The sequence below is a fragment of the Aethalodelphis obliquidens genome, unplaced genomic scaffold (genome assembly GCF_003676395.1).
Source record: "Aethalodelphis obliquidens isolate GAN/ISIS:26980383/991018 unplaced genomic scaffold, ASM367639v1 scaffold7, whole genome shotgun sequence".
Taxonomy (NCBI): domain Eukaryota; kingdom Metazoa; phylum Chordata; class Mammalia; order Artiodactyla; family Delphinidae; genus Aethalodelphis; species Aethalodelphis obliquidens.
The window spans coordinates 19,654,770-19,679,109 of NW_020837951.1; the positions used below are offsets into that span (position 1 = coordinate 19,654,770).

Genomic DNA, 24,340 nt, shown 5'->3' on the forward strand with positions numbered 1-24,340 from the left:
TCCAATGGACAAAGTGGAAAATGGGTGCCAGGCAGCATGAGGACACACAGCAAAGCTGAGACTTCAGGGGCGATGGGGTACAGGACACAGAGCCTACCAGAACGCAAAAGGACAGCGCGTGATCACTTACCCGAGGACCCCGTGCACCAGGAGGTCCAGGGAGCCCAGGCAGCCCAGGGGGACCCTGAATAAAAAGCAAGAAGACAGCATCAGTGCCCAGTGGCAGAAGAGAATGGAATCATGTAGTCATTCAACAAACCTATCCAGAGCTCTGGGCATGGAAACCCTATGGTTGAGAAGAGGGATCCCTTGAGGTACCTACCTGAGGAATGCATGCTCTTTGGGGTTTTCAGGCCATTGCAGCTGCTGTTTCTTGGTCTTTGAAGCGCTCATCTTTTATCACTCAACTAACTTAGGGTGTCGCCTCCTCCAGGAAGCCTTCCCTGATCCCTCCCCTAAGTTGGGCCAAGCCCTTTCTTTCCCTCTGCTTTAAAGGCCACTGTATTATATTTGGGGAATTATCTGCTTAGAAGCCCGTTGCTCCCACTAGACCATGGTCTCCTCAAAGGAACTAGTGGGATATGAGTCATCTCTCTCTCCCCAAGGCTCAGCAAGAGATCTCAGCGTTCAGCCAAGTTATCTGCAGAGCCTCAGCAGAGAAGGGACTTGTCCAAGGTCACACCAGCATCTCTGCACCACGGAGCGGCAGTGTAGCATCAAGGGTGTAAGCAAAGACTGCTGCATCAGACAGGCCTGGGTTCAAATCCCAGTGCTGCCACCTACCAGCTGGGTTTGGGCAAGTTCCTTAACCAGACTGTGCCAATAAAATGGAGTAATAATGCCCTCCTCATTGGATTATCGCGAGGATAAAATGAGATGGTAAACATATAACACAATGCCTAGTATGCAATCGTCACTCAAATGTTCCACCTATTCCAGCGGTCACAGCCGGGTCCAACCTTCATCACCACGCCCTGAGAATGCGCAACAGCCCGCTCACTTGTCTCCCTGCCTCCACCCTCTCCCCGCTCCAGTCACCTTCCCAAGGCATTCCCCCTGCTCAACAACATTCAATGGCTCCCCATTTCCCACATAAGACGGGCCTAACCCCGCATCATGGCATTCAGGGAGCACCTGTCTGGCCTCACCTCTCTTCCCTTCCCATAGGAAGCAAGTCAGCCCAGCAGACTTACAAAACCGCAGTCTGACCTTTGTTCAAATCCTGGTCTTGCCACTTAATAGCTGGAGACTTGGTGCAAGGCCTTCAGCCTGAGTCTCCACAGTTCTCCTTTACCACAGCTACTGCCCTGTCTACCCCAAAGGAGTGAATGAGGATTAACTAAGTGCCTGATGTAAAGAACTGAACACAGCCTTCAAAGGAAGCCAGGCTTTCAAGGATGTGTGAGGCCTGGGGAATTCATTTGTTTCAAATAACCATCAACGAGATTCCAGGTTTCCTGCCCAGAGTTAAAATCGGTGTTGAAAACCCAGTATGATTTGGCTGGTAATTAATCCAGATCTCACGCTGGGCAGCCTTGATTCACAGTTCTGGTCTGTGAACACCACGTGTTTGCTCGTCCATAAATAAAAATCAGAAGAGAGATCCAGACAGGCAGATATGGGTACCAAGGCCCCAGGGTCACTGGAAAGAGCCCCGGCCGGAGGGAGGGAGGCTCTGCGTGACCTAGTGCAAGTCCTGGCCATCTGAGCCTCCAGGTACCTCTGGCCAAACTGGCAGCAGGCAGCATTCCTTCCATCCAGAGCCCAGGGGCTGGGTGGACAGTTTCTAGTCTTTTATCTACCTCTGGGGGTTGGAGATTCAGGGCCAGCCTACTCTCTGCTCCTCCCTGGGAAGTAGTAGAATACAGTATAAGACAGGGGCCTGGGTCCACACTGGGTGCCCTCACTTACTAGCTGTGTGGCTTTGGGCCAGCTCCCTCCAGCCTCCAAGGCTTCATTCCTTAACTGTAAAATGAGGCTGTACCAGCACCTAGCTGACAGGTAATCTGTAAAAAGTGCAAATCCTAGTGCCTGGTCCACAGTTAACGCCCAGGAAGTTAGTGCTGTTTCTGTTAAGCAAGCTGCTGGAAACTCCCCAACTCAAAATTTTAAGTCACCTTCCCCAGCATCTGTTTGGGGGAGAGCAAAGGTTTCCCTTCCTAGAAGGTCCTCCTCGGCCCTATTCTTCCAGGTGACCCAGAGTCAAGGGGAAGTGCGGGGTACTGAGGCCAAGCATTACTGCAGGTACCTTTATCATGACTGAACCCTCTTCACGGATGAGAAACCACAGAGAGGCTCGGAGAGGCAAAGTGATCTGCTCAAGGCCACACAGCTAACAGGTAGGGCCTGGATTCAACCAAGGATCATTTGACTTGTTCTCTTATCCTGGGCAGCTTCCTCACAGGCAATCTCGGCCAGGTGCGTCGTGACCAGGTGCGCAACCTTGGGTAAGTCCCTTCCCCTGTGTGGGCATCTGTGAAATGACCATCCCAGAACCTTCCCAACACTGGGGTTCCCTGAATTTCTGTGGTGATGTCCTCCTCTAGGTTTTCCAGTGGGAGAGAAACGGTGAGATCACGTCCGTCTCCCAGAGAAGGTGGCCAAGGCCCGGAGGGGTGAAAGATGGTGCAGGGCTCCAGGGAGAGGCAGTCTCCGTGGGGTGTAGCTCCCCGGTGGGCCCTGGGACAGCCACCACTGCAGTGGCCTGGACACACCCTCTTGGCATCCAGCCTGGAGTCTGACCTCATCCTTGACATCTGCAAAACAGACTCTAAGTGCCAGGCAGGACCCACGGCCCCGCCTGGTGATGTCAGTTCACAGCTGGACTCCTTGACATGGCAGCCCAGCAGCCCAGCTGCGGCCCCAGGCAGGCCTGACCCTCCCACACGCAGTGAGGCTGGGTGCCCCCTGCCCTTCTCGCTTGATCCGAGACCCTGCCTGCTCACCGTGCAGTGGAAAAACGCTGCCATTTCTTTCCAGGGCCCGAAGCCTGAGCGGGTGACTCCGGGATGATTCACAAGGCCAGGGTGGGATTTTTCCACTCCACGCTGCAAACAACGGGGCCTCTGAGAGGGCCTGGAGCTGAGGGGGAGGGGAGCGGGGGCTGCAGGCCTGTCTGGGGGAGGTGGACGAGGCCTGGGCTCGGGGCTCACGCAAACAGAGCCATGGAAACAACCAGGCAGCCGCTCTGGGCTTCCCCCAAGGGTCCTGACCTCCAACAGTCAGGCCTAGGGGAACCCCATCCCCCGGAACAAGTCCACCCTTGTGTCCAGCTGCAATAGCCCGCCTGCCAAGCCTTGCAGAAGGAAGTAAGTCCTGGCTGGCATGGCCCCTGGCAGCAGGCAAGGAGAGGTTTCGCAGGCCTGGGATCTGGGAGACCTGAGTCCAGTCCTGAGTGAGCTGCTAACAGCCAGGTGACCCTGAGCAATGACCTTTCATTCTCTGGGTCTCTGCTCAGTGCCTGCTGCCTGGTGGGGGAGGCAGGAGATCTCAAAAGGCCCTCCCATCTCTAACCATCTGAGCTCACGATTATTCCCAAGGTTAGCCCAAAGGGCACTGAGCTTTCCCCAGTCTCTGTCCTAGGGAAGGGCCTACTGGGACAGGCCTTGAGCAGATTACTTCATCTCCCTATGCCTCTGGGTCTCAGTTTTCCCAGCTGTAAAATAGGAATACAATACCCCTTTTTTTTTTTCCCCCAAGATAATGTATACGCGTGCTGGTTATTCTCCATTTGCTCCCCAGATCCATTCTGTGCCCTGGGAAGCTGACCTCTACAGGCTGCACTGCCAGGCTTCCCCGCTCTCTGCTTCTGGCTGAGTTTGGTCAATGGGAGACCCCAGCAAGAAGCTTCTTCTTCCAGTAGAAGGAGAGGGCGGGTGGGGTATTTCTCTCCCTGCTCCCTCCTTGCTGTGCTATAGTTTGGTCCCAGCTCCTGTCCGAGACCCCTGTTCATGCTTTAACTCTCACTGGCTTCTAGCAACACCTTCCCCTCCCCTTGTAATTCACGTTGGACCCCATGTGCTTCTCCAGCCCCTGTTGATTCCTTTGATGATGCCAACACCTCTGTAAATAATGCCTTCCTTAAACTCTCCTCGATTACCCTGTTCTCTGCCTGGGGTCACACAAACTGCTTAGCACAGAGCCTGGCACGCAGCAGGAGCTCAAAAATCATATGCAAAGACAAAGCAAAATGCCCCTCCGTTCTCTTGGATTCTAGATGATACCAGTGTAAGGGGTGAATTGCTCAAGATCTAGCCCTGATTCCTAACTGCCAACGGCATGAAGGCCCTCCTGTGCCAGAACCTCTTGGTTCTCTTAGGGCAACAATGCCCCTACCTCAACCATTTGCACATCAACAATCAGCCACACACATCCACTGGAACCCATATTCTAAAGCTGGGTGCTTTACGCCTCTCATCTCAGACAACCCACACAACTTTGGAAAGGTAGGTGGTACCATACCCTTGTTTTACAGAGGCCAAAGACTGAGGTTCAGAGAGGTTAAGTGACTTGCCAAAGGTCACACAGCACCTAGCACCTAGAAGGCACTCATTCAACATTTGGTGAAAGCATGAAAAGATGGCTGGATAAGCGAATGGTTCAAACCCAGGTCATTCCAAATCCAAAGTCTGTGTGCTCTTGCACTACAAGCGCCTCCTTACCGCACCGGCAGCAAAGATCTGTGTAACCTCAAAGAGCCTGGCCTGCGTGTCAGGACAACCTGTTTTCCGTAAGGATCAAATTCCTTCATTCATCTCCCAGATAGTCATGGAGCATCTGCTGTGGGCCAGGCGCTCGGCCGGGTCTCCCCGAGGTGACGCTTGGAAAAAGTGCAAGGGCGTGCAAATGCCAGCAGCCTGATCGTGAATAAATAAGGCCTTGACTCGCCTCCTCCTGGGCGTGGGGCTTCTGTGCAGCTTCTGTGCAGCCTCTGTGAACCACAGCTTCCCCGCCCCTAGTCACCCGGGGCCAAGCTCAGCTTTTCCATGTTCCCCCTGCTCCTGGGGCTCCCACAGAGCTCCCTCCCGCAGTGCTACAACTCCTGGCAGGCCTGGGCCCACAGCTCTGTCTCAGCCTCTGCCAGTCTGTCCCGTGCCCCTCGAGAACCATGCAGAACTGGCCAGACACAGCCTTGAACACCCTCTCAGGCTCTGAAAGGTCCTGCAGTCATTTCTAAGAAGGGAGCTCTCCCAACACTGGGTCATAGCGGGGAGATAGCCCCAGGGAGAGGAAAGAAGTTCCCCAAATCACCCAGCAAATCGAAAACTCCAAGGCAGCCCTGGAGATTCCTCAACTGGCTTCCTCACAGGAGTTGGGAGCTATTACCGTCTGCAGAAACCAAAGATTAGAGTGGGTCGGGACCGCAGAGCTAGTAAGGAGTGGAGCCAGGATTTAAACCCAGGTCTGCGTGTGCCCAGACTGGGGACAATTAAGCCCCATGTCCCGGGCAGCACAGCTTCTGCTCTGCTGGGGTTAGATCCTGAATGTATCTGAGGGTTTGGGGCGGGGATAAGAGAAAACAGAAGGAACACGAGTTCTTGTCACTGCTGTTCAAAGATGCCACCTCAATGAATAATTTCTGGTATCTGGTGAAATATAAATGACGAGTTCGCCACCAGTTTGCCACAGCGGACTGGACAAAGCTTCTAGAAGCTTCTTGGTTCCTACTGGAGTGAGATAGGTTCCGAGCTGGGGGGAGGGTGGGATTAGGGGACAGCACGGGACATGAGGCAGCATGGCACCCGGGCACACTGATGTCTTCCCTCTTGCCCTCATCTGTTCTGGGCTGGAGAAGGAGGAAAAGCCATGGTCCTCACTGAAGCTGCATCCCAGCTCCTCCTGCAAGAACATGCTGCGTGCCCTTGGCCAAGTCTTTTGTCTCCCCAACCCTGGTCCTCTCATCTGTAGAGGAGGGGTTAGTGCACACATCCTACCCGCCTGGATCAGTTTCTACAAGGTCCTAAAGGGAGATGCCACGTGTGTGGAAGTAACTCATGAACGTGATAGGTATAGAAACAGAAGATTTTTTAGACATTGAACTCTTCACTTGAGACCAAGGACAGGGCCTGACACAGCGCTGAAGCCCTCAGCCTCTCAGCCCTGAGTCCTAGGGTCTCAGAGCAGACACTCGGGGTGGGGGGGGCGGCGGGGACTGGAATGTGCTGATCTTGGAGTCTGGAGCTGGGGCGTACACTTCAGCTCTGCCTCCCACGTGCTGTGTGGCTTCTGAGCGAATCCTGGCCCTTTCTGGACACAGTGTCTAGGCTCCTTACCCGCCCAGTGATGAGGGTGAACTGAATGGTCCCTGAGCAACCATCCCCTGAACAGGTCAACTCCAGCACCTTCTTTGATAAGGGGGGAAGTTCAAGACCAGATCTGGCGGGAGGCCTCACCTCCTGCTGACCCACATCACCAAAGCCCAGGAGGAAAGTACGAGGCTCAGGCACCCGAAAGGCCCAGCGGCAGAGTCTACACCCTGAAAGCCTGCTTCTGCTCCAGTTCTGCTGGCTTGGACATGGCCTCCCTCATTCCACGTCACACACAGCCTTGGGGGACAGGGCTGGCCTCCTCCACTCGGCGGGGGGACCTTTCACCCCCTTTGACCTCACAGCCAGTGAGGCCAACCCCTCCACAGCTTGGGAAGCTGAGCTGTCACAGGCCAAAGGTGCCTGGTGCCCGAGTAGGACTGGGTAGCCTGGAGGGGTGAAAAGGGTTTCTCCTGCTTCGCTCAGCTCCCCACTCCATACCCTGCCAAGTTCAGAGCACGGGACTTGAGCAGAATGTTGACATAATTGCAAAGCAATGCATACAATTTCCGTAAGTTCTACAATATGGTTATAATAAAAACGGGCTCTCGGTCCCCTTGGAGACAGGCTGAATAAATATTATTCCTAATGATTATTAAAACTCATTAAGTGTGTTTGTAAGGCCTGGGAATTCCCAGTATCTGCCACTGTCTCCACATTGTGGGGAGCCTAACCCCAAGCACGGAGCCTGGTGGGCGATCCGGCCCCGGGAAGGAGGAACCCACACGGTGGTCATCTCCAAGGAAGGAGAACAGAGCAGAGGCCCGAGCTTTCTGGAAACTCCATCTTATCATTCCCCACCCGGAGGAATTGGCCTCCAGCTGCAGAAAGGTCGCTGCCCCTGGAGACAGTCCCAGGCATGCTGGAGGCATCGACCCTGAGACCGTTTCCTGCACGTGGAAGGTTCTTTCTCTCTTCCTTGACCCTCCTCACCCCGAACTCCTCTACCAGGGGCCACACATCAAATGTCTACAGGAGCCAGGCAGGTAACAGAAACAAGATGAAAGGACTGGGTTTGAAGGCCAAGCGGGAGACGTGTGGACAGGCACACACAGGAGGGGGCCTGTCCTGTCTAAAGCAGCAGCCCTGACACAGCCGCAGCCCACGGGCCACTGCATCTCTCCCTCTTCCAAGAAAGAGGTCACCCAGTCTTTTAGAAGAAATCTCTCACATTTAAAAAAATATTAATAACTTATTAAACATTTTTAAACAATGCTGCACGTGCAAAAGAAAACACACTCAGCCCTACCCATGTGCGACCTTCGCCTGAAACTCGCAGACAAGCTGGTGAGCTGGAGGAACCCTGTTCCAGGGCTCAGGCCTTTGGGGACTGCGTAACCTGGGGCCAGTCAGTTCGTGGTTTTCCTTAAGCCGCTCAACCTTTACAGTGAGGCTAGCAAAGAGGGACTTGGGGCCTGGGTTAACCAAAGCCCAGGGTTTGCTCTTACCTGGAGAGGGCCACCCGACCCAAGCCCACCCCAGGGGATCACACATCTGGGGCAGGATGTGCAGTCATGAATACAGCCGAGGTGGAGGCATGGGGGACCCGGGTTGGAGTCAAGGCCCTGCCTGTAAGCAGCTCCCTGCTCTAGGCTGCTTCACTTCCTCTGCCCTGACCAGGAGCAACTGCCTACCTGCCCCAGTCACCCGCTCAAGCTCCAGGCAGCAGGCACACCCCACCCAGTCTTACCGGTAAACCACAGTCTCCCTTGGGCCCCGGAGGTCCCATCAGCAGCAGGAAAGGTGTGGGTCCCACCAGGTGGAAGAACGAAGAGCCAGTGCTCATGGGCTGGGGGCTGGAGGACAGGAATGGTGCCGGGGCCAGCACCGGGGCCGGGGTGGTCTGCTGGCTGGGCCGCAGCTGCCTGGGGCTCGGCCCAGTTGTCGGATGGTTAACTGGGACATCCCTGGCTGCCTTCCCAGGTCTGAGAGGGACGGCCTTCCAGTGGCTGCTCTTGGATCTGACTTTCTTTGCGGCTTCTGGTCCAGTGGGTTTCTTGCTTCCAGTGGGGGCTGAACCAGGAGCGAGGGTGGGAGGCATCGCTGTGGCCTGGGGCCGAGCAGTCCTGGAAGCCCTAGGACTGGGGGCAGGTGATGGGGGCAGGCCGGCGGGTCGGGGAGGTGTGTGCATGTTGGTGCGGGCAGGGGCTAGCTCACTGACATGACTGCTCGTCTTGGCCTCCGCCTGGACCACTGGGGGAAAAGACCTCTTAGAGGAGCTGGCAGCAGGAGGTAGGGGCCGGGTGCTGGGTGCTGGCTGTCTGGGCGTCACAGGGTTCCTCTGGATAGGCTTCACTGTGGGACAGGAGACTCTGTCAGGAGCTGGGTGGGAGGTGGGTAGCACCGGCTTCTTGGTTGGGGGCGCTGCCTTTGTGAAGGAAGGCGGAGCTGCCTTCCGGGTGGGGCGGGGACTTTTGACAGGGGCCATCGAAGGAGAAGGGGCCGAAGGCTTGGTGGGGTGACTTTTGGGGATTTTGGTGGCTGTGCTCTTCTGCAGTGGCTGGACAGGCCTGGTGGAGCTGGCGGGAGAGGCTGGGGGCACGGGAGACAGCCCTTCACTGGCTGACAGCCTGGCAGGTGGCCGGAGGGTCCGGGCTGGGCCTCCACCCGTGAAGGGCTGGTGCGGGCCTGTGCTGCTAGTCCTTAGGGGCTTGGCGGGCACGGCAGGCATCACAGTCACCCTGGGCCCCCTGCCTGCTGGCCGTGACGCCCGGGCTGGCGTGGCAGTGGTCAGGTTCTCCAGGCCCAGCAGGGCAAGGTCGGTCTGGAAGGTGAGGGGTGTGCCAGAGCCTCGGGGGAGGAAGGGTCCCAGCTGGGGCCGGTACGTGTCAGCCTGTCCACACTGCTTTCTCAGGTGGGTACAGTAATTGTGAGCGACCTGCGTCACGGGGTAGATACTGAACTGACACAGGGCACCTTCAAACTGGACTGCGTGTGGGCTCATCTTCCCAAAAAGGAACACGCCCTCAGGGTCAAGCGCTGGGTCCCTGTGGAAAGGCAGCGGGACAGGCACCCGGTGCTGCCCGCAGGCCGTCACCAGGGTGACGGTGCGGCCGCGGAGCTCCAGGGCCAGGTGATGCCAGTGCCCGTCGTGCACGTCGAGGTCGAAGGCCACGGAGCGCCGGGGCCCCAGGTGGACGACTGTCTTGCCGGGGAGGAACTGCAGGCCCAGCTGCAGCTTGTGCTTCCGGCTGCGGACGGCGAAGAGGAAGGCATGGTTCACCCGGTGGGAGCAGAGGCTCAGCACCAGTGCCAACTCTGTGCCCAGGGCGGCAGGGACGACGGCAGCCGTGGGGGCCTGGAGCCGGGCCCGCTGCGTAAAGATGAATCCTGACTGGAACGGAATGACCCCTGGGGGCGGGGGGCTCCGGCCGCCCGCTGCCTTCGTCCAGCTGAGGCCCAGCTTTTGGAGGACGTCCACATCTGGAGAGGGAGGGCAGAGGGGGAGAGGACACAGTCAGGGCCTGCTTCCGGCTGCACAGACGGTGAGGACAGTCCACCCGCTGCTACCTGCTGCCCCATGGCTGTGGCTGACAGCACAGAGTTGGAACCAATCCCTCGTCTGGCTACGTGATCCTGCATATGCGACCGTCCTCCACTTATGATACAGTTACATCCTGATAAAGCCAAGGTAAGTTGAAAACATCCTAAGTCAAAAATGCATTTAATACACCTAACCTACGGAACATCACGGCTTAGCCTAGCCTACCTTAAACAGGCTCAGAACACTTACGTTAGCCTACAGTTGGGCTAAATCATCTCACACAAAGCCTACTTTATAACAAAGTGCTGAGTACCTCACATAATTTATTGAATACTATAAGCGAGAAACAGAATGGCTGTACTGGTTCAGAATGGTTTAAGTGTATTGGTTGTTTCCCCTCGTGGTCTCGTGGCTGATTGCGAGCTGTGGCTGCCGCTGCCCAGCATCACGAGAGAGTATCATACTGCATATCGCTGGCCTGGGGAAGGATCAAAATCAAAAACTCGAAGTACGGTTTCACTTTTGCACCATCATCAACTCAAACAATCATAAAATCGAAACATCGTAAGTTAGGGACCATCTGTAGCGGCTAAAAACACAGACTCTGGAGCCAAACTTCCTGAGTTCAAATCCCACGACTTACTAGCCTTGTGACTTCAGTGCCTCGGTTTTCCCATCTTTTAAATGGGGTAATAGTAATACCAAACTCAGAAGGACGTTGTGAAGATTAAATGAGAATGCACTTGGAAAAGAATGCCTGGCACAAAATAAGCACTTTTGAAGGGGAGCTATTAATATTAAAAATCATGATAATCACCAAATGCTAGAACTAAGGGTATAAGAGCCTGCCCACCATGGTTTGTTTCCCCTTCTCTCTTCCTTGAAAGCCATATCCTCCAGGAAGCTGGCCCATAAGTGAGGGAACGACAGGAATGTTCATGTCACCAGAGCTTGGGAAGGCTGTCCAGGGGACCTGACTAGTTTCACCATCGTTTTCACCCAGTCTCCTTCCCACCCCCGAAGTCTCTCTCAGGCTGGAGCAGACTGGGGGAGCTGCTGTCTACACAGAAGGCAGAGGACATTTCCAATGACTCCCTTCCTCCCTGTGTGGCCTTGGACAGAGCAAAGGAAGTAATCAAGGCATCCCTGCAAACTCTGTCCTCTGGTGAAGCGTCTGGACATGGGACCGTGGTCTGGCCCGGTCACATCCGCCTGGTAATTATGCCGACTGGGCTTGCCGGAGCAAAAGGAGGGCTTCCAGGGTGTTTATGGAAAGGTTTCCTGACCTTGCCTCTCGTCGGGTCATTCGACCTCCCCCAGTTGGCTGAGCTGCCAGGGTCTGCAGAAGCCTGCTCAGGAGCTCCATCTCAGCAGGAAAGGAGAGGCTGCCTCCGGAACTGGGTTCTGGGAAAGGTCCTCAGGCCCCCTCCTCTGAGCTCAGCATCCTAACCCCTGAGTGTGGAATGCTCTCTCCCTCATCACCTGGAGCAAGAGGGGGGTGCACGGGGCTGAATGCAACCAGCTCTTAGTAGACCCTAGGTCAACCACTGTGAGATGGACAGGTGGATGGACAGAGAGATAACTGGGCTGGAAAAAGCTGAGAACCTGAGTGCTGGTAACATGGCAGCATAATGGTAGCAGGCTCTGGAGTCAGAAGGCTGGACTTCAGAGCCAGACAAGACCACCTGTGAGTCCAGACCCTGAGCCTCAGTTCTCTCTGCTGTAAAATGAGGCTGCAAAGAGTGCCTACCTCATCGAGGTGTTGGGAGATGAAATGGAGGTCTTCCTTATTATCTATCCTCACCCACCCCTGCATCAGGTACCTCTGGCCAAGTCTCTTCCTGCCCCCCAGGCCTCAGTTCCCCTGCCTGAAAGACAAGGGAAACCAGACCTGGAGGTGGCCACAAAGTGCTAAGAATGTTCTAAGAACTCTGTAGCTGTAGGCTGCTGTTTCACGTTGGCTTGGGTTGAAGACTCTTATTCTTCCCTAGCACCCGAGGGCCTTCACTTCCCTTCAAATTCCTCCTTTCTCCCACCTGTCTGTCCCCAAGTCCTAAGCTAAAATAAACCACACTGTTTAAGGACTGTGAGTAGTAGCATACTTTATACGTTTAATCACTGAAAGCCTCTTACTATCGTAAGATACTTCTCACTGTAAACAACTTAAAAGGGAGGAGCCACTTGTAATGACAGAAAGTCACTGCCCCCGTCCTACCTCGGCAGCCCCTGAGAGGCTCTCAGGCCTGCACACATCTCTCCCTGCACCCTGCAACTTACAGCCGCTTGCGCTCCCTCAGGGAAGATGACACCCGGCCAGGCCAGGTGGCACCGAGGAGGTTTCCCTTATCATCCTCTCCAGATGGGTTTTGTTTTTGTTTTTTTTGCTGCATTGGGTCTTCATTGCTGCACACGGGCTTTCTCTAGTTGTGGCGAGCGGGGGCTACTCTTAGTTGTGGTGCGCGGGCTTCTCATTGCGGTGGCTTCTCTTGCTGCGGAGCATGGGCTCTAGAGCGCAGGCTCAGTAGCTGTGGCGCAAGGGCTTAGTTGCTCCGCGGCATGTGGGATCTTCCCGGACCAGGGCTCGAACCCGTGTCCCCTGCATTGGCAGGAGGATTCTTAACCACTGCGCCACCAGGGAAGCCCTCCACGTGGGTTTTTAAGCTGACACCAGGCAGTCTCCAGGCCTCCCCTGCACACTACCTGCAGCTCAGGGGCCAAGTCCCCAACTCTGCTACCTGGAACTGACAGAGGTGGTCACTGCTAAGCCTCCGGGAGCCTCTGACCACTGCAGGCTCCACGGGGATAGAGAAGGGCCACTCTTGCCCAAACTCGTCAGGTAGTATATAATTAACAATAAGAAGAAGAACTAACATTTATTGAGCACTTACTATGTGCTTTACATGGGTTATCTCTCTCTATTCTCTCAATCATTTATACAGCGGGTACTGTTTATTACCCCCATTTTACAGAGGAGGGTCAGAAAACTGAGCGATAGTAACTTGCCCAAGGTCACACAGCTTATAATAAAAGGCCCAGCTGGCCCCTGGGTCTTTGTCCTTCCTTCGTCACTACGCTATCCTATCCTGCGCTGGAGCCCCTAGACTGGTTGGAAGGCAGGGTGGAGACACATCCAGAATCCCATCAGGGGAGAGGAGCTGGGGGACAGGGGAATGAATTCAGCCCAAAACCAAGATGGAGGGACCCGGCCAGCTGGCCACAGCAAGATCCCTTTATTACGTAAACCGGGCTCCACGCTGCTCCAGCCTCTCCTCACCACCCCCCTAGTGCCTGACTCAGGACTCTGGACAGCTGTTCACCTAGTCTGTGGGGGAAAGAGCAAGCTCGGAAAATATGACATTTGCACAAAGTGTTGCTGGGCAGCAGGAGTCTCTTCCGGGCACAGCCCTCCCCTTCCAGGGGCCCAATCCCTGCCCGGTGGCCAGGTCAGGCCACAGGGGCTCTGGGAGTGCCCGGCCGCCTGCCCGTGCTGGGCGGGCGTGGAGGAGGGGGAGGGGCTGCTATTTTAAGTGGCATTGTGGCCGCTTGACAAACAGATGTGGGAGACGTTTCAGTTTCCGTGGGCAGTGGTGTAGCCAGCCTCCCGCTGCCTGGGCCCTCTGGACAGCTCCTCAGGGACAGCCGGAAAGAGTGGCATCTCACGGGAAGGGGAGGGCGGGTCACAGGCGTGGGCAGTGATGGCAGTGGCCTTCGTGCCTCTGGTCAGCACTTCTTGGGGGTACCCATTGGACAGAGGGACAACTGCAGCTTACTGACCCAAAGTAACTTACATTCTGCCCTGGAGAGGAACAAAAGCATCACCTTTCCACATTTCTGCACTGAGCCCTTTCTACCCTTCACAAAACATCCAACATGATTCTCTCAAGCCCAGAGAGAAATTTGCCAATGACTGGCTCCATTCTACTGATGAGAAAGTCGAGGCACTGAGTTCCAATTAGGGGAACTGATGTCTCCTACCCCTGCGTTCTCAGATCCCTTCTGTCCTCCTTTGTCTCCCCCTGGACAAAGAGAAGAGAGAATTACCTTCAGGAGCTCCTTGGGTGGAAGCCAGGTGACAGGCAAGGGAGACTAAGATCCAGGTGAAGAGAAACCCCCTAGAGACCAGGAGACACAAGCAGATGTGACATCAGCTTCCACCTCTCACGTCCAGGTCCAGGTCCAGCCAGGGAGTTGGGAGTGGATCACCCAGCCCCAGTCCCACCCCAGTCCCGCCCAGGGGAGGCAGGAAGCGAGGCACAGGCTTCAGGGCTCCGTCGGACCAGCCCACGCTCCCGGGGGTCCAGGCACAGCCTCTTGGGGTAGGACCTGCTTACACAGTACGAATACAACCTCGCTTTCCACAGATCAATAAACCAAGGTCACCGGGCGGGAACTAGTAGGCAGGAAGCCCTGCCCCGGGCCGTCAGGAGACCCAGGGTCCAGCTCAAAATCTGCCACGACTCACTGGGCAACGAGGGAACAGCCCCTGCCGCTCCCCGTCTCTGGGCCTCAGTCTCTCCATCTGTCCTGTGGCCTCGAGATCTTGAGGCCCAGTGGGCAGCAGAGCCAGGGCTGAAAGGTCAGTGGGAAGACCAGGCTGCTCTGCTTAGATGACGGGTAAACTTTTCAAAGGGCAGGAAAGATGAGAAGTCAATCTCCAGACTCACGGCGGAGGGCGGGAGAAGACCCCTTAGCCAGGACCAGTGTGTGCTAAGGAATCTGCCTCCTGGCTTCACGCTGATAGGAAATGGGAGAGAGCGAAGGAGAGAAGAGGAGACGACGGGGAGTCAGGCCCCCATGGGTGCAGACCTGGCCCCATTGCTTACCAGCTGTATGACCCTGGATGAGTCCCTCCGCCTCCCTGAGCCTGTCTCCTCCTCTGCAACTCGGCTGACACTCCCTATCTCGCAAGTCAGGCGTGAGGATTAAATGAGCTCATGCATGTCAAGGGCTCGGCCTGTTGCCAGCCACCAAAGTGCTTCTTATTCTTAGACCAACCCTGCTGTCCCTGCACTCTGGGGCCCGGAAGGGTTAATGCTCTGCTCAGGGGATCCTGCCAAGATGGGCAGAGGCAGTGATCCGATCTCACCTTCCTGTGGGAGCAGCCACTGGCGACACCCGAAGCCACCGGGGCATCTGATCCCGAGGCAGGCAAAGGGGAGGGCGGCACGTGGCCAGAGTCGGCCAGCTAGGATGCAGGCCGAGAGAGCCCTGACAGGCGGGTGGTGAGGGCAAAGGCTGGGACACGTGGGCCCAGGATCCATTTCCAAGAGAAAGCCTAGGATGATGTGCTTCTGGGGAATCACGTAATCCAGGAAACCCATCTGCCAGGGTGGATGTCTGGAGTCCCGGGTTCTTCCCAGCTCCCTGGGAGCCTTGGAAAACACCCTCTGATTTAATACCAAGTACTCCAATTTAATTGCAATTAGGATCGATGGTAATCCTGACCTGGACACTGTGGAAGACACTGATGGCTACCTAACCACAGCCACCCCGCTTTCTGCTAGTTCAGGGAGACCTGAACTTCAGAGGATACTGGATGAATCTGGATAAGTCTAAGCCCACTCTGGGAATCTGCCATGCTAATGACTGGCTTAGGCATGCATATGTGACCCAAATGTGGCCAATGAGGTGTGAGGGATGCCTGTCAGGGCCTCTAAGAAAGAATTTCAAAGGGACATGGAAAAGGTTTTCCTCTGGCCTTTGCATGTTGTTGAGTGAGGACCTGCTGCTGCAGCCATTTTGTGCACATGAGGTAACAAGGCGCACGAGCATGTGAGGACGGCAGCATGGAAAAATAGTGGGTGTCTGATGACACTTGAGATGCTGAATTGGCCAACCCTATTACTGCTTTTCCTTTGGGCCTCTTGATATGGGAGGTAATAACTCCCCTCATTGTTTAAGCATTGTTCAATTGAGAGTTACTCAGAGCATAAGGTGAACTAGCTCAAACAGCACTCAGACGCTGACGGTCCCTTGAAAGCCTTCTCCCGCTTCTGGGCCTTTGCACATGCTAATCTGAAGTGCTCTAGACACTACTCTTTTGCCTGGTCAGTTTCCACTCATGTGTTAGATTCTAGCCTTGGTGTCATTTCCCAGAGCCTGTTGCACATACGTCACCAGGTATCCCATGTATGGTCATTGTCTATTTCTCTGTTTCCCTTTCTAGCCCAAGTCCCTGCAGGGCAGGGACCACATCTGTCTTGTTCACTCTTGTTTTCCCAGCACCTGGCAGGCATGTAGTAAGTGTTCAGAGTATTTTTGCAGAAGGAATGACTGTTACCTGGTATTACAGGACTCTGGACTTCACAAAGTATCTTCCCAAAGCTTTAACTCCAGCAGGCCCACCCCACGTCTGACATTTTCCAGGGATGCTTCTGGATAATCCTTGCTCCCTCCTCATCCTCTCCAATCTGCTGCCACTGCTGTGAGAATGCCTTTTACACAAGGCCTGTCCTCCCTGCCTCCACGGGCCTCACCTCCAGCGCATCACTAGCAATAACTAAAGGTCAGTGCCTAGCGGCCCTGGTCTTGTCTCGGGAGAAGGGTAGAGGCTGACCCTTCTGGCATGACCTGCCCGCTTGAAGCAAATTGGCAGACACATCAGCCGTGATGAACAGTATTAGGCAGCTTTGTTTGATTTGACAAAAACTGAGGCCTAGGGACAGTAGGTGCTTCCTCAAGGTCACCATGGGAAGACTCTGGGGACATAGCTCTTCAGTACTATTTCCCACACCCGCCAAGTAGCTACTCCAGGAAACTGGGGCCAGATGTAGTGGGGAAGAGCCATCTCCTACATCCCAGTCTTGGTAGTTCCAAAGCACAGCTGCATAGCAAAGGCTCTGAGAAGTCTACGATAAGGAAATTCACTGCACTTTCCGTCGGTCAGCAGTGCCTGAACTTGAGGACCAGGGAACTCATTTTTCCTGAGAACGCCTCCTCAGAAGACACTGCCCCTAGCTCTCCAGTGTTCCTGCAACCTTACTAGTCTCTGTTCCATTTCCTTCCGGTCTCCTCTCTTCCCAGCCCTTTCCAGGCACCAGCTCTCACTCCTTGAGTCTCTCCCTGTGTCGTCACATCCACCCTTCTTAGGACGCTCCCCAAGCTGATAAAGAGAGGCCAGGTGGAGAGGAGAAGGTACAAGAACCATGCACATCCTTCTCGGTCAGTTTTTCCTGCTGGGGTTATGCCAAGGTGACCACCCTCTAGAGAATAAGAGGACGTATCGGGGGCAATATCTGTCATCCCTAAAGGTCAGGAGAAAGAAGACTCACAGGGGAGATGGGATCGGAGTCTTCTCTTCAATTAAGCTTCCTAACAGCGCAGTTTCTGACTCGAGAATTTCGGCCCTGAAAAGGCCTGTTACAAAAATATTTGTCTCCCTTTCATTCACCTCAACAAATGCAACTGACCCTCTCAGACCTGGATTCTGTGTGCACTTGACCCAGAAACTGCCGAAGTATAGCACGGGAGTATAGAGGCCAGACTCTAGTCCCAGCCCCTCTTTATAGAGATGGGCCACTGAGGCCCAGAGAGGGGAAGTGACTTGCCCAAAGCCACACAGCAATGTCAGTGACCCACATCATCTGACTCCACCACCTAGAAGACAGTCCTTTTCGCTTGACTCGTCTCCCGTGGAGAAGAAATCGGAGACTTACAGGGACTTCCTACTTGCCAGACACCAGAGTCCCAGCCTTCACCAACAGGAACAGAGATGCAGCCTGGGGAGCCAACAGCCATCTAAGTAAGCTCCAGGCCTGGAAAGTTGGCTCCCAGAGGGAGGCCCTGCCGATTCATTTGCTCCCGTTCCAATCCTGTTTAGGCTACTGCTAATAACGTTTAGTGCCTGCACTGGCTCAGAGCTTTGTTCTTCCAGACTTCTGTTTTCACCGCTGACTCGTGGGCCTTGGCTGGGCGAAGCCAGGGCTCCAGAATGTCGGGAAGACCAGAGCTCAGCGGCCAGAGACGGCAGAAGGCGGCCGAAACGGGAGCCACGAGTTAGGGAGCCTGACCTTGAAGACACAGCCTGGCCACACGGCCCTCCAAGAAGGGAACCCAGGTGTTCCTTTCTCCTGCAAAAAGCCCTCTGCCAATGCACCTAGCGTGGTTACTCCTGGACCACGAGGCCGGCCAGAGCCTGCAGCTGGTGTGCGTGGTTTTTCCTCTTTCCTTGTTACCTGAGAACATACAGGCGCTCAGAGACCCACACAATTTGAACATCCACTGTGAGCTCAGAGCTGAGACCCAGGGCACAGAAACACAAGGAAAGCAGCCCCGTGGTCTCTGGGCTTGGCTGTTATCCCACGGAGTAAGCTGGGAAGGATGCAGCCAGAGGACCACAGGAAACAGAAGGGGGATGAACCTGTCCCACCTGCCTCCATGGATTGGCCAGGCCCCACGTGCCCAGACAGCCACGCCCAGGCTTTCTTCACACCTTACACCTCGTCCATGGGAACACAGACAGGGCATCTGTCTGGATAGGATGCGGCCCAGAATTTTCCAGTTGTTTCACACATCCATTCAAGATGAAGTGAATAATGATATATAAGTAACAGCTGCCATTTATTGAGCACTTACTACATGCCAGGCCCCGTCCTAAAAGCCTTTTACAAGCACAGGCCCACTAATACTCACAAACACCCTTCTGGCTGGGAATGAGGATGCCCGTTTGGGGGGATGAGAAAAAGGAGAAGCAGAAAGACAAGGTGCCTGCCCCAGCTCACAGGGCAGAGGCAGGATTTGCACGGCTTGACTGAAGTACCCTCTCTGCCCGTGGGTGTGAGTTTATGTTTTGCTTCCATTTCCGCCATCAACTGAAATGGCATTTTCGTGTGCCAGGCAGGTTGTGGGGTATCCAGAGGGTCCCTGAACACAGAGAGGGAGGAAGAGCCTATGCCAATAAAGTAATGGGTGGAGTGTGCTCAGGGGAGGGACAGACCGTGGGTCACATTTGGAAGGCAAGCCCCCTCCAGTGCGGCATCAGGGGTGCTGACGGCTGTTCAGCTGAGCCTTGCGGATGGCAGGCTTATGGAAGCACGAGGGAGGAGGGGTGTTCTGAGTACAGGGAGGAAGGGGAAGGAAAGAGAGGCCAGGGATGCTCCCTAACGGTGTCATGGAAGCTGGGCTGGGAGCAAAGCTAGGAGGCACGCAGCGGGCCAGAGGGCGCAGGGTTTGGGGCACTGCAGTGGATGGGGAGGCAGGGGCTGGGCCGCAGTGTCACTGCCCACTTACCTAAAGCTTGGGCCCCACTGTGGGGCGCTTGCCTGGTACCACTTTTCTACCCAACCGCTGGCATCTGCCCTGGCACAGGGTCTTCTGGAGAAAATGAGTCAGCAGTGTGCTTACTGGTGCTGTGTGTGTGTGTGTGTGTGTGTGTGTGTGTGTGTGTGTGTGTGTGTGGCGGTGAGGGGCGGGGGAATCTCAGCCAGCCCACTTTTTCCAAGACATGGGAAAGAGAGGGGGAGGCATCACCCCCCTGATTCCAGCGAAGAGGGGGCAGGGCATGGTGGCCAAGGGCGGAGCTACAGCCCTGACCAGCGTCTTGGGAATGTCCCCCGGTCCTGGGGGCAGGACGGACAGGGAGCAAGTTCTGCGCTTCTCTGGGCCGTAAGCACGAGTCCACAGGGCCCTGAGGGGCTGCTCCCATCCTGCCCACTGCCACCCACACCCACACGCGGTGACTCCCTCCGGCACATGCTCACTCCTTTACAACTCCTACTCCACAGGCTGGGAATCAGAGCCTCTGGGTCCCAGCCCCTCCCTGGAGATTCCCTGCCCCTCTCTGGCCCTGAGTCTCACATCTGTGCAACGAGGGGTTCGAATTAGTCATCTCCCAGGGCCCTTTATGCCCTGACATGCTGGCTCTCACTTTTTCCTCTCTCACACGCAGGACAGGCATTGAGGACCACCCCCCGCCCCTCCCCAAGCAGGGAAGCACTGAGACACACAGACCCAAACAGACTGACACACATGCGGAGATTTCCAGAAACAGGGGACGTGCAAAGACACACAGACACTGAGACAGCAGCAGAAGCCGAGACCCGCAGCCCTAGAAATTTGCAGACAAGTTTCCCGAGAACCGACAGAAACGGAGACTTACAGGCTCGGGACCTGTGGACACGGACACTGGAACACACCGAGACAGTCAGAAATGGAGACCCCCCCTCCCCCAAGCATCCAAAAAGCCCCCTTCCGCCCCCCCCCCTGCGCCCGCCCGCCGCTCCAGGCGCCACCCCTACCCCCCAATCCCGATTCCCGGGGCTGGCTCTGCATGGGACCCTCCCCAGCTCGGCCCCCGCCCCAAGGCGATCGGGCAGCCGCGCCAGGCAGGGAAGGGCGGGCAGCGCTCTCGCCAACCCTCGCCGGGCCGGGGGCGCTGCCCGCTTTAACCCTTGGCGGCCCGCCTCGCAGGGGTGAAGGAAGGAGCAGGAAGCTGACGTTCCGCTGGAAGCGTCCCGCGCGGCGGGGAACCCCCGCCTCCGGAGCCGCAAGAAGCTGGGGAGGGGGCGTCCCCGAGCCGGTACTCACCTCCCGCGCGCCGCCGCCGCCGCTGTGCCTCGGGCCCCCCGCGCCGATCCCGCTCCCATGGCGGGCCCCTACTTCATGCTCCCGAGCCCGGGGGGCAAGTGTGGGCGCGCCCCATGGGGCCGCCAGCCCCCCGCCCCGCCGCGCCAGGCGGGCTCAGAGCGCTCGGCCCCCACGCCCCCAGCGCAGCCCCGCTCCCAGGGGCGCCCGAGCAGGCAGGCAGCGCGGCCGGGGCTCCGCGGGCGCCCGCGCCAGGCCCATGGTCCCAGGAGTCCCGGCGCCGCGCTCGCCCCTGCCTCGCTCTTCTCTGCTTCCACCGAAAAGGAAGAAGAAGCAGGGGAAAAAAAACAAAATTCAAACTTTTGGAGGCGGGCTGCTGGCGGTCCCCGGAGGCAGAGCAAGGCCCGGCGAGGGCGCGCGGAGGGCAGTGGAAGCTGCCTCCCCGCCGGCCTGGGGGAGGAGAGGAAAAGGAAGGATTTGGGGGAAATGAAGGCGATTTAAAGTCTCGGCCCGCGGTGGCTCTCCACCTTCTCTCCTCCCCGCGCCGGGCCGCCCTCTGCTGCCCCCTGCTGCCCCCTGCCGGCCGCAGCCGGGGACACAGCCTCCGCGGGCCCACGACTGTCCCGCTGAGACACTCCACGCCCCCAGCCCCCCTGTAAAGACGGGGAAACTGAGATTCACAGAGAGGAAAGAGTTGGCCAAGACTGTACAGCGGGATGATCACAGTTCGGAGATTCGGGACCTCTAGATCGTGAGACTGGGGGTCCCCGAGTTGGGGGCAAAGATAGAGGGGGAAAGGGGACAGATACTATTGCTGAAAGGAACCCGGAGTTCCAGGGACAGATCTGGGACTAGGACTCAGTGTCCAGACTCTCATGAAAACAACAACCAGTGTTCTACCACACACATACACACACCTATTTTCCTCCCAGATTCAGGGCGCCCTGGAGGACAGACTTTCCTGGGCACGTAGTGGGTGCGTTTGTTCAATGTTGGTCACCTCTCTCTCTCCTCTCCACGCAGTAAGAAATGGGAGCTTAACCTACCTCCTCACCCCAGAGTAGACCAAAAGCTCCCTCAGATCCCACTAGGGAGCGCAGAACTGCACACCTTGATGCCGCCACAAACACCTGGCAAATTCGCACACCCACAACCCCAGTTCGAGCCCTGGCATCAGGATCCCCCTCCGCCTCCACTTCCACGACTTGTTCCCTGGTGCATACACACATTCCCACACATATCTACACTTGCTCCAAACTCAGACACACACTCACACTCACTCACATGCAGGCACAGCCACGCACTCCTCCTGGGCTCACACAAACACACCCTGGGGTGTCTGGACTCTGGCGCACACCCGGACTCCACACACGCAGACGCATGCACATGAGTGCTTACACGCGCACAAATGCATACTAGCCTAGCCTAGCCAGATCCTCCCAACGCACACACCCGCGTGCACACCTCTCATACATATCTTCACGTGCACACGTAACAGCCCAAGCGCACACACTCACGCGCGCTACCCCCCACTTGCACACAGGTTTCCGCTAGTGCCCATCGCACGCGGGCACAAACACACTCACTCCTCGCACGTGCACCCCCTCCCCACACGCGCGCACCTTTACGCATACACACACCCGTACCCCCAGCGCTCCAGGAGCCCCGGGCCACTTACTGGGTCCCTAGATGCGAGGCTGGACGGTCGGTCCTTCCTCGGGCGCCTAACGGCATTTGTATTCATGGGTCCCCGCAGCCCCGGGCGCGGGCGCGGGAGCGGGGGCGGGGGGGCGGGGTCCCCTTCCCTAAACCGGGCGCGGGCGCTCGGAGCGCAGCGGCACCGGGAGGGGCATGGGCGCGCCGGGCTGCGCCACCCGCCCGGTCCGCCTGCGCTCGAACTTCAGCCGCTCTGCGTCCTCGGACTCTGGCACGGGCTCCGGGCGCGGGGGGCGGTTCATAGGTGCAGGGGCCGCGGCGCCTGCCGGGCCTTTTGAAGTCTTCGCTGGGGGCGGGGAGGGGGCGCTGAAGGCGGCCTTTTAAACCGTAGCTGCACGCGGGCTCGGTCGAGCAAGGTGTCTGGTTTCAGCAACTTTAGGAAAAGTCCCAAGCCGAAGGGGGTGGGAGGGCCGACGCGCGAGCCAAGCAAGCCAGAAAAAGAAGCCGCGTAGCCGCGCGCTGCTTCCTGCAGGGGGCAGAGCACCGGTGACTGCCAGGAGGGAGGCCCAGCGCGGTGCTGGGGAACCCGCCGGCGGCTGGACGGCGCATGGAACCACCCCGGCACGTCCACGTTGAAGCTGCGCTCTTAACCTCCACCTGGCCGAGCTCCAGAAGTGCAGGAACACCCGAAAATCTGCACAAATTGTGCCTGTTTGTGCGTTCTTCTGGGGGAGAGGGGCCACCGGTTCTCTTCAGGTTTTCAGAAGCCCACGGCTCTTGAAGGCTGCGAACTTCCAGTCCGATAATCGTTGATGTACTTTGAGCTGCATCCCTTGCACTAGGGAGATCCTGCGTTTATTTACAATTTTGGTATTTTTGTTCATCGTGGATTTTGGGGGATATGTTTTTGACATTTTTGAAGTATTGCATTAAAATATTATGTATCTTGATCACTTAGAGGTTTTTTGCCCCTCCTTAAATGTAAAGCTCCATTACTAAGGGTTTTTGGCAGCCCCCAGTATTTTGCAGCTCACGTGCCTCCCCTGAGCCAGGTGTGGCACCGTTCTAAGTGCCACCGCCTATGGGAGGCCTGTTATCTCCATTTACAAATGAGAAAACTGAGATTCTGAAAGGTTAAGGAATTTGCCTGAGATCACTAAGCTGTTAGGTAGTGGAGGTGGGATTCGAACCCAGGTAGTCTGATTCCTGTCTTTGCAGCTGAGCATGATGATTTAAATCTTAGCCGCTAGAGGGTTCTGAGCAGATCCTTGCCAGCCTCTCCAACTTCATGTTCTTCGCAGTGAGCTCCACTCTCTCTGATGCCTGGACCCAGGCTCTGGACAAGCTGGCGTATTTCAAGGTCTTGTCCATGCTGCCTCCTCCCAGGCTGTTCTCTCCCCGAAACCCCCTTTCTGCCTGTTCACAGACTCTCTGTCCTTTTAGGTGCAGCTCAAAGCTCTGCTCCACACCCGTACTGTAGCACACGTCACATGGTATTGTCATGGTCAGATCTAACTGTGTCCCCACACCCAGCATGGAGCCTGGGATACAATAGATGCTCAAACCATTAATAATTTAAACGAATTTCTTTAACTCTTACAGTGTGCAAACCCCTGTACAAAGCTGGAGGAAGAGGGTCTGCCACTATGGAGTGAAAACAAAGAAATTTGTACATAGTCCTGCTTTCTGGGCACACATATTTGTAATGTGGTCAGCAACTTGGGTCAAGGAAGGGGGCCTGGATAGGAGACATCAGACACTGCCATGTCACAGAGAATCCCCTGCAATCACATAAAGATAACACAAGAAGAATGTGATAGATGCTATCAGAGAGATACAGATGAATTGAATTGTCAAGCAGACTAATGGATGGAGAGAAACCAAGGAAGGCTCCCAGGAGGAGGTGGCCTTTGGGTCCCGAAGTGTATGTTGGATAAACATGCAGCCACTGGGGAAGACAGCTCAAGTGAAAGAGTCACAAAAGGGCCCAGATGGTGGGAGCAGATTTCAGGCTGGTTTTGGAGGAGGAGTGAGGGGAGCCCAGTGAAGAAACCATCCAGTTCTCCCCACTGCACCCTGTGGGTGATGATGTGCAACTTACCGGCCAGAAAGACATTTCCAGGCAAGGGGATGCATTTCCTCAAAGATCCGGCAGTAGGTCAGTGGCTGAATTCTAAGCTCTTTCCAAATCTCACTCCCAAATCTGCGTATGCAATGGTGAGCCCCAGGGAGCCTTGCTTTAATGAGAGAAGCCCGAAAGACCCATGGGAAACCCCCCAAAGCCCACAAAGATTGATGGTGTCCCCTTTGAGCCTCACTCTCCTCATCTGTAAAATAGGTGCATTGAACATGCTCCTCAGCATGGGCCCTTTGA

General features: G+C 56.2%; 1 protein-coding gene across 6 annotated transcripts in view; it reads right to left on the bottom strand.

Annotated features, from left to right (window-relative positions):
• The window catches only part of COL27A1 (collagen type XXVII alpha 1 chain), a 143,851-nt gene extending 123,046 nt beyond the window's left edge, over nt 1-20,805 (bottom strand). For 5 of the 6 annotated variants that reach the window (XR_003432530.1, XM_027105101.1, XM_027105102.1 and 2 more), the window contains exons 1-4: nt 20,314-20,805; nt 13,831-13,901; nt 7,996-9,728; nt 131-184 (exon numbers count right to left, since the gene is read on the bottom strand). Coding sequence is in view for 5 of the 6 variants with exons in the window: in XM_027105101.1 (XP_026960902.1) it covers nt 131-184; nt 7,996-9,728; nt 13,831-13,901; nt 20,314-20,372 (1,917 nt within the window). In the remaining variant the exon portion in view is untranslated. The remainder of the gene's footprint in view (nt 1-130; nt 185-7,995; nt 9,729-13,830; nt 13,902-20,313) is intronic. The other variant, XM_027105100.1, reaches the window with a different exon arrangement.
• Between the last annotated feature and the right edge of the window lie 3,535 nt (nt 20,806-24,340).